Source organism: Penaeus monodon, chromosome 3, assembly GCF_015228065.2.
Source record: "Penaeus monodon isolate SGIC_2016 chromosome 3, NSTDA_Pmon_1, whole genome shotgun sequence".
In the NCBI taxonomy this organism is placed as follows: Eukaryota; Metazoa; Arthropoda; class Malacostraca; order Decapoda; family Penaeidae; genus Penaeus; species Penaeus monodon.
The window spans coordinates 474,425-484,392 of record NC_051388.1 but is presented as its reverse complement, the minus strand read 5'-3'; the positions used below and the strand labels follow the sequence as shown (position 1 = coordinate 484,392).

The window sequence follows — 9,968 nt, the reverse complement described above, 5'->3', positions numbered from 1 at the left end:
CCCCTGCCCCCATGTTAGCGGGCCTTCCTCTTGGGGGGGCGGAGTGGCTGACCTCCCCCACACTTATTTTATCGACGGAAGTCGGTCCTCAGGAAAGGCCCGTCAATGTACCTTCCCGGGGGCAATGGGTTTGAGCTTGGGTCGTCTCGTTTGCTTTCTCGGTCGGTTGCTGGTGTCATTTGGGGATGGGGTTTTATTCCTTCTGGTTGAACGAGTTGGAATTCCTCGTTATCACATAGGGTCGGCAGTCAATCCACACGTTCATACCCTATGTTCGGTGGAATAATCCCTCCCATAGAGTGGAGGGTTTTAGGGGGTGGGGTTGGCATGGCATGGGGGGGCATGAGCACCTCCCCACCCTATCCATGGTAGGACAGTTGAGGTTGTCCCGTCCGCTTCTTAGTTTATTTTTTTCCCGCGGGCGGGCGGGGAGGGGGCGATCGCCAGGTCAAGTGTGTCAAAAACATCACCCGGGTTTGCCCAAAGGTCGTGGTACAGCCCTGTTACCTTCCACCCACTCAGTATTCGTAATTTTTCTAAGCATGGTTTTTCTAGTCCTACCAAATATCCCACACCCGTTTGGTGATGACACCACACACACACCCCGCCCCCTGGGTTTTAAGGACAAAACCAAGTAAGGGGGTTTCCCCCCTAAAATCGCCAGAACACAAGAGGGAACCCGAGACGTCCTGCTTTGGGTTTCTAGGCTTACAACGACCTGGTTTTGTTAAAAAAAAACAGGCGCGTCGTCCGTAGATTTCAACAATGGCGGGAACGTCCGTAGAGTTTCCTTAGTGATTTTTAAACGTATTTTTGTTTGTTTACTTTGTTCGTCGGGACAATGTTGGGTCGGGTTTCGAAAAATCGACATTTTTACGTTTTATAAATCATTTCTTTTATTTTTGGGTTCCTATTGAATCCAGTGCTATCCAGTACCCCCCACCCCTTCAAACCCCCGGGCCCCCCCCCATCCCCCCCGACGTTTGGGAGAGGAAAGATTTTTGGGAAATTAGTCTCTGGGAGGGGCGTCGCTCTTGGTAACAATTTCCTAAAAAAACAAAAAAACTATAATTGATTTTTGAACAATAACAAAGAAACATTTTGGAACAAATGGAAAAAACCCTGGTAAATAGAATTCCCTTTTTCACAGAGGGCTGACAATTGCACTTTGGGTACCATTCAGATGTTCCTCTGTTATTATTTAGGGTTTAAACCCATTCAAGGAGTAAGTGTTATTGAAGTTTGTAATAGAATAATGCTATCTCTGCTAAAATATGGGTTTCATAAAAATAATATAATGTATAAATATAAAACTACTCAGACTGTATATAATGGCATGAATATACATAATTTGTTTTTGTCAAAAGTAGTTTTTGTTCCTAGTTATATTGAATCTTTTATTGATTTTACCATTCCTAAAATAAAACGATTGAATTTTTTTTAGGAATGGGTTTTTTGTTCTCCTGTTTTTGTTGTGTTTACTTCATGAGAAGTCCTTGGAGAGATCCACCAGATTGTGAAACAGATGCCATCCTTAGGAATCCTCTGAACTGATACAATGAAGATATGAAGAAAATTGAGAAAAGTCTGTACAGACAAAGGATTCAAGAAAGAAGACATAAGAGAAGGACAGTCTGTACTACACACCTTATTGGAGAAGTCGACATCTGTGTCAATTAAGGGCAGTGGGGGGGGGGGGAAGGTAAAGTGGTGAAATTTAAGGAAGTTGGAGATTGGATAAGTAGGGGGCGAAAACCCCTAGCATAGTAGATATATAGTACATTTATTTTGGTGTTATAATAAACTTGTCAAGGAAAACTAACGCAGGAGATTAACAGCGGTGGCGCATATATTGGGATTCTGGAGGTTACAAGAAAAATACTTGTTTATCACCAAGCCGGATCGTATATTTGTCATACTACAAACTAGTGCACAGTTGGCTCGAAGCTCTCAGGGTACAACCTCTTGTTACTCTTGGTCGGCATGTTTTTCCAAAATTCATGGATCTGGAAAATATGATGCAGATAATGATTCCATTCTGGAGGGACAAAAGAATACTGAACTACTACTTCCTGTGGCGTTTTTGTGTATCTGTGGGTAGGCAGTTGGGGGGGGGGGTGCAATTGAGAATGGGGTCACTGGGTAGAAAGAGGTATTCAGATGCCACAAAGGGGTATTACGGCATATTCTAAGACCATGTTAGTCTTTGATGTACTTGTATCAAGTAATACAATATACGCAGAAATTAAGTGCATTATAAATATAAAGCACGGGAATTACATCAACAACTGGGTACGTGCACCCCCCCCCTGTGTTCCCTCCACATAATACAAATCATACAACATAACCTTTAATCTTGTTACATTCAATGAAAAATGACAGCAACAGTATTTAGAATACAATACCCTGGAATCTTGGGATGTTTTCATGAAAGGCGAGGAAGTGATTGCCAAGTATGCGTTGTTCGATGACAACGTCGGTGCCCACTTGAAACCAAGAGACCGGTCTGGCGTTGGGTGCCTTTGGGAGAGGAGAGAATTCGTGAAAGTTTAGGAGGAATGTGGAACACTCGTGTTGAATAAACGTGACGGATAATTTATGTTGCTTATTAAGTCTAGATATGCAAGTACTATATCAATAATCGACCACAGGGGCAGTTTACTCAGCATCCAAAAGGTAGTAATAATATAAACGGTACATTCCTGATATCGAATTCTCGAATTCAAGGTCTATCGTAACATTTACATAATGGAGAATGGGTGTGCCTTACCCAGTGGTAGCAAAGTTGGTCCAGATTTCCACCATGATACGGCTGACGAAGATATCCTCGTCTCGCTGTAAAGTCTTGTTATATTCTGTGTTGAACAAGTACTGCACGTCATCACCATGACCAATATCTGAATCGGGAAAATAAGTTATAAAAGCTTAGGAGATAATCAGAAGTGATTAAGCCAGTGTATTTTAACGCCAATGACTAGCATTTATACACGTTACTGTTGCTTTATCTCCATCGTTAAAGATACGTCACCCCTAAACTCATTTGGCAGATTTTACTTAGTTTTTCACCCAGTCTGGAAGAATCGGAAAATAGGTAGAGGCGAATTTATATTCTCCACGTTGCTGCAACTTGTAGGTGAATACTTGTTGAGGAGACGTTCTGAGGTGTTGTCCAACTGCGTCCATGTGACACATGAAAATATTTACTCTAGGGTTTCGTAATAGGACTCAAATTCCATTAATGTATTTACTCGAAAGAAACTTTGAAAAGCATTATTCTGGCCACTTCTCTTACGCGATACAGCTGGAAATTGGTTTTATCCCTCCTCCCCATATACTAATACTGAATATCCTCCTTATATCTCTCCGTGCTATAATGAACTCCATTATCTATATTCTTACACTCATTATAACACTTTCTTTACCCTGATAATAGGATCCCGCTTCTCCTGTCAGTTCAGTGTGCCCAAGGTAGTGGTGGAAGGCTCGACATGCCAAGTAATCAGGGTCATCTTCCCAAGCCTCGAAATTCAGGGAAATTGGACCAAGCACAGAAAAATTCTGAACCAGGTTGTCTGCTACGGCTTTGTACAAGGTGGATACTGGTCAAAGGAAGGAACAGCTAGTTAGTCATATCTATGTTGGATTGGGTTTAGTTAGGACACAGGTAATGATAAGAGCAGATCCTTGGTGCGGTTGTAATCGATGTCAAGAAAGCCTCATGTATTTCAATATCTCCTTCAGATTTAAGAGTGTGGAATGGGAAGCCGGGTATATGGATCCCTCCATTTCCTTTTTGTGTTAATAGGCTGTGCAAATTTAGTTTTGATAAGTAACGGTATTTAAACGATTTCCGGTTATAATATATATAATCATATACATTCAGAATGCCTTTTACCTTGTTGGTCAGTTTTGAAATTATTCCAGCAACCTACATCAACTGTGTCCCAGCACAGTTGATCTGTGAAAAGGTATTTGGTTAATGCTGTAGTTGTAGCCCGTGAGTGTCCTTTGTGAAAGGGTCTAAAAAATTTGTGATAGAGGTCTTAGTTAAAGTCAGAAAAGTGGCAGGGAACGTTAAAAAATTTGCAGAAACCAAAGATGTACACTTTCTGTATCAGTGTACTAAGGATGAGCTACGTGAGATAGCATCCTCATTTAAGATTTCCATTAAGAACATTTATTAAAAGTGATATGCAACGAGAATTGATTGATTGATTTGCTATCTATGTCAGTACTTGGCGAAACTGATATGCCTGATATTCCTAACTCAGCTGAAATGAAGGTGAGTGAACAATTAGCTGCAGCTACAGGCAGATAAGGAGATAAAGATTAAAGAACTAGGAGTAGAGGAGAGGACAGGTACAAGAAGAGGGGTTGGAGATGATGATAATAGAATAAAAGGTCTACCCGAGTTTATTGAAGAAGCAGCCAAGGACTTCTTTATTCACTTTGAAAAAATTGCCAATATCAAAGGGTGGAATGAAAATGACTGGGCAATATAAGTGCAGAGTAAATTTAAGGACAAAGCCAGAGAAGCATATGCATGTTTGAATATGGAAGTCTACAGACTATAGAACAGTCAAAGAAGCAGTGTTAAAGACTGTGGAAATGGATCCAGAAGTGTATAGGAGATGATTTAGACATGAAGAAAGTGAGTGGACAAACTCGCTTAGAAATGGCTAGATTGTGTAGGATGAAGTTTGATAGGTGGTGTAAATCGGAGGAAGTGAATACTATGGGTGAATTGAGAGAGTTGTTACTTTTGAAGCACTTCAAGAATATGATGCCTCCTGACATAAGGTATGAAATATGTAAGAATAAAGTGAAAAATTTGATGGATGCAGCAAGATTGGCTGATCATATAGAAGTGGCACATAGAATGTATAAGGAAGAGAGATCAGATAAACAATTTAGAATAAAGCATAACGTAAACCAGACATATGACAGAAATTACAAGCATCCATCATATTCCAAATTTAAGCCAAATACTTCAAATTTTGTCAGGGGAGGTCAAATAATATGCAACAGAATACTGGAGAGAGTAGACCCGCAGAACAGTCCGTAAGGAAGTGTCCCAGGTATGAGCAAAATAACCAACATTTTAACAGATATGAGAAACCACCAATAAAATATTTTGCATGTGGAGAAATGGGCCATGTCAGAAGTCAGTGCCAGAATATCCCAAAGTCTGTGGGATTAACTATTGGTAGAGGAGAATCAGTGTATAAATGACATTAGGGATGTCAACTACAATGTAAGAAAACAGAAACCTGTGGATTTTGAACCATTTATATTTGAGGGAAGAGTTGGTCTTCAAGGCAGTCCAGAGAAGAAAATTTTATATTTAAGAGATACTGGTTCAAATCAGAGTTTGATCTTAAGAGGATTATTAGAGTGGACTAATGAGTCTTACTCTGGAAGAGATAAGTGTATAAAAGGGTTAGGATCAGGAATGACTGTCCCGCTGCATAATGTGAATTCTTGAGTGGATTTGTGAATGGTATTGTTGAGGTAGGAGTAAGTGATGAACTTCCAGTACCAGGAGTACAGATGTTAGGGAATGATTTGGCGGGTGATAAGACAGTCCCTGAACCCATTATGTATGAAAACCCACTTGGAGAGGAAGCTTCTGTAGAGGTGAGCCATGTCAACAAGTGTGATGGAACTATGACGAATGACTCGAGCAAGTATAAATTTAATAGAGCGATAAACAGTGAAGATATATATCCTGCCTGTGTCGTGACTAGAGCAATGTCAGAGAGAAGAGCTAAATGAAGTAGGAGTAGGGAATTTGAGAAAAATTTCGAAACTGATAATAATGCAGTAGAACTGAAGGAGAATAAATTTGATACTGTAGAATTGAAATTAAATATATTACCAGATTTTGTCGTTGACAAAAGGGAATTGGTAAAACTACAGATGGGTGATGAGAGTCTGAAGGGATGTTGGAGTGAAGCAAGGAGAAATGGTGGTGTGAGAATGAGGTAACAATTGGATTTTATGTATATGGTGAAGTATTAATGAGGAAGTGGAGACCTGTGGATGTTCCAGCATCAGATCATTGGGAGGTGAGGAAGCAGATTGTAATCCCAAAGGAATATAGGTTATGTTATTGCTTTGTCCCATGATTCTTGTTTGTCTGGACATTTAGGTATTAGGAAGACAACTGATAGGTTGCTGACCCATTTTTATTGGCCAAATATGAAGAAGGAGGAATCCAAATACTGTAAAACATGGGAGATATGCCAAAGAGTAGGTAAACAGAACAAGGTCATACAACCCGCACCTTTAAAGCCAATTCCAGCATTCTGTAAACCATTTAGTAAAACTGTGATTGATTGTGTAGGTCCTCTACCTAGGACACGGAAAGGAAATAGCTATCTATTGACTATAATGTGTGCATCTACTAGATTTCCAGAAGCCATACCACTGCGTAGTCTACATTCTAAGAACATAAGGAATTGGGGAGATTTTTCTCATGGGTAGGTCTACCTGAAATTATTCAGTCAGATCAAGGAAGTAACTTCACTTCGGGAATGTTGAAGAAAATTTTAAAGGGGTTACATATTCAACATAATGTGTCAAGTGCTTATCATCCTCAAAGCCAGGATGTGGTGGAAAGGTTTGAAAAATATTTTGAGGATGTATTGTGAAGAGATATCCATTGACTGGGATGAAGGTGTACCTTTAGCCTTGTTTGCTATAAGAGATGCTGTGCATGAATGCACTGGATTTAGTCCATTTGAGTTGGTATATGGACATGAAGTGAGAGGTCCTCTGAGCATGCTGAAGGAGAAATGGATTGGGAAGGACGATTTTCCAGGATTACTGAAATGTGTCCGACTTTAAGAACAGATTTCTTAGAGCTAAAGAAATTGCTGCAGAGAACTGAAAAGGATGTCAAGAAGATATGAAGAAATGGTACGATAAAAGTCTAGGAGCAGAGAGTTCAAGCCGGGTGACAGTGTTAGTATTGCTACACCAAACAGAAACCCGTTGAAAGCAAGATTTCATGGTCCTTGGATAATTGAAAAGAGAGTGGGAGAATTAAACTATATAGTGAATACTCCAGGGAGGCGCAAACCGAACCAGCTGTACCATGTTAACATGATAAAACCTTATGATAGAAATTCAACAGAAAATAGTGAAAGTGACAATGAACTGTGTGTACAAAGTTAGATAATGAACAAATGGTATGTGAAAATGATGTAAAACTGGAAAGGTGTGAAGATAAGCTGTTGAGAAATTCAGATGCAATGAATAACTTGCCACAGAAATTTGACCATTTGGAAGTTGAGAAGTGGAGTCAGATTATGAAAATTGTACAAGAGTTTAAGCCTCTGTTTTCTGATGTTCCTAGGAGAACTGATGTGTTACAGCATGATGTGGAGGTTATGGACGCATCGCCAATTAAGCAACACCCATATAGAGTGAATCCTAAACTGAGAGAGATAATGAGAAAAGAAGTAGAGTATATGCTTGAAAATGACTCGATTGAAAAGATTAATAGTCCGTGGGGTTCACCATGCGTGCTAGTGATGAAGTCGGATGGGATTTCATATAGATTTTGTACAGATTACAGGAAAGTGAATAATGTAACTAAAGCTGATTCTTATCCTATCCCAAGAGTAGATGATTGTATTGATAAAATAGGAGATGCTAAATATGTGACTAAAATAGATTTATTGAAGGGATATTGAGAAGTACCATTAACTGAAAGAGCTAAAGAAATTTCAGCATTTGTAACTATGGATGGTCTGTATCAGTATAAAGTGTTACCATTTGGTATGAAAAACCGTGGTAGTACATTCCAGAGACTAGTTAATCAAGTGTTGTGTAATGTGAAAGGCTGTGCTGTGTATATAAATGATATTGTCTTGTATTCAAAAACTTGGGAAGAACATGTGTTTGCAATCAAAGTAGTATTTGATAAATTGAATCAAGCAAACCGTCAAGCCAATTAATGCTAAGGTGGAAAGTATTGTAAATTACCCCACTCCAACCAATAGGAAAGAATTAAGATTTTTGGGTATGAGTGGATATTATCGTAGATTTTGTAAGAACTACTCATCTATTGCTTTTCCCTTGACCAACTTACTGTCAAAGAAAGTCAAATTTGTGTGGAGTACTCAGACTGATGAAGCATTTAGGAAACTCAAGCAGATACTTATATATGCACCTATCCTTTTACTTCAAATTTTAACTTACCATTCAAATTGTATGTAGACGCTAGTGACTATGGAATTGGTGGAGTCTTAATGCAAGAGGAAGGTGGTGTTGATCATCCTTTTTGTTATTTTTCAAAGAAATTACTGCCGTATCAAAAGATTTATAGTACCATTGAGAAAGAATCATTGGCACTAATTTTGAGTTTGAACTATTATGATGTTTATTTGAGAGGTTTGAACAGAGCAATCCAAGTTTATACAGATCATAAACCACTTAATTTTTGCACAAGATGAAGAATGTAAACCAACGTTTGACTAGGTGAAGTCTTTTGTTACAGGATTATAATATGATTATTAAACATGTGAAGGGGAAAGATAATGTTGTGGCTGACTCATGCCTCTCTTTGGAGGGGGGATGTTACACTTTATCTCCTCCTATATTTTTGTAGATTATATTTACTTTTTGATAAAACATTACAGAGTGAATTTATTTTCATGAACGATAAATTTTTACTTATAAAGGTGATTTATAATTCATTTATATATATTATGTCACACGTAGATGATTCTATTGTTTGAACTTTATAGAAAGTTTTTCCTTAATATTGTGCTAATGTGAGGATATAGAAGTTATTTTAGTCGAATCGATGTACGAAATATGTCGATAATTTAGAAGTGTTGGAACGTTTTGTTTACAAGGCTCTCTCGATGGTTAGGCCGAAAGGGTTTAGAAGGGTGGTCCATGCTGATACCTTTAAGTTAATTTATAAAGATGATAAGGGATTGTCTTGGATTTTGTTAGAGCTTGGAATTTGCTGAAGGATTGAAGCATAAAGTAAATGAATGAGAAAAGTGAAATTGGTCATGGGATATTGTATTAAACTTCATTTAAATAACGTGAGGCCTCACAGCCGTCGAGAGCACGTGGCAAGGTAATATACATTTTTCTTTGTTGGAAATAATCAATGCTGTATTCATTTTGATGTATGTTGAAAATCAATATTGAATAATCTTTTGAAAGTAATCCCAAGTCTAAAGTGTTAAGTGATGAGCTTTATCTATTTGATTAATTCTGTCATTTTCTTTTAATTTACTTATCTGAATATATGTTGATATCAAAATTATAGATATTCTTTGTATTATCGCATCTTTGAACAGATATAGACCTTTTGTTATTTAACAAACACCTGTCAGCTATCAGGAGATGTTAGCCAGAGGAATATGGTCTAACCCGGGATCTCTCTGTCAACAGACACTATTATTTGATTGATTTCTCATATAATGAGTTGATGGGCTGATTTTTCACCATACTACATGGGATCTAGGTGAGGATAAGGAGGCAAATTGGTTAAAAGGTGTAACAGTGTGTATATATATATCTGTGTATATGTGTGTGTGTGTGTGTATATATATATATATATATATGTGTGTGTGTGTGTGTGTGTGTGTGTGTGTGTGTGTGTGTGTGTGTGTGTGTATGTATATATGTGTGTGTGTGTGTATGTATATATGTGTGTGTGTGTGTATGTGTATATATGTGTGTGTGTGTATGTATATATGTGTGTGTGTGTGTGTGTGTATATGTGTGTGTGTGTGTATATATATGTGTGTGTGTATGTATATATGTGTGTGTGTATGTATATATGTGTGTGTGTATGTATATATGTGTGTGTATATATATGAGTGTGTGTATGTATATATGTGTGTGTGTGTGTATGTATATATGTGTTGTGTGTGTAGTATATATGTGTGTGTGGTGTGTTGTATATATATGTTGTGTGTGTGTTATATATGTTTTTA

The 9,968-nt window shown here is 38.1% G+C and overlaps 1 protein-coding gene across 1 annotated transcript; it reads right to left on the bottom strand.

Moving 5' to 3' along the window:
* Positions 1-1,717: 1,717 nt before the first annotated feature.
* Positions 1,718-3,183, bottom strand: LOC119597876 (acetylcholinesterase-like). The gene is made up of 4 exons (XM_037947539.1): positions 3,117-3,183; positions 2,771-2,924; positions 2,406-2,520; positions 1,718-2,006 (listed from the first exon to the last, which is right to left on the bottom strand). Exons 1-4 carry the CDS (start codon positions 3,181-3,183, stop codon positions 1,926-1,928), a joined length of 417 nt encoding a protein of 138 aa, XP_037803467.1. The 3' UTR covers positions 1,718-1,925.
* Between the last annotated feature and the right edge of the window lie 6,785 nt (positions 3,184-9,968).

Coding starts and splice junctions, on each gene's coding strand:
- LOC119597876 (XM_037947539.1), bottom strand. CDS start 3,183: ATGGACGCAGTTGGACAACACCTCAGAACGTCTCCTCAACAAGTATTC. Junction 2,925..3,116: donor CACCTACAAGTTGCAGCAAC/GTGGAGAATATA, acceptor TTATCTCCTAAG/CTTTTATAACTTATTTTCCC. Junction 2,007..2,405: donor AAACATCCCAAGATTCCAGG/GTATTGTATTCT, acceptor CATATTTTCCAG/ATCCATGAATTTTGGAAAAA.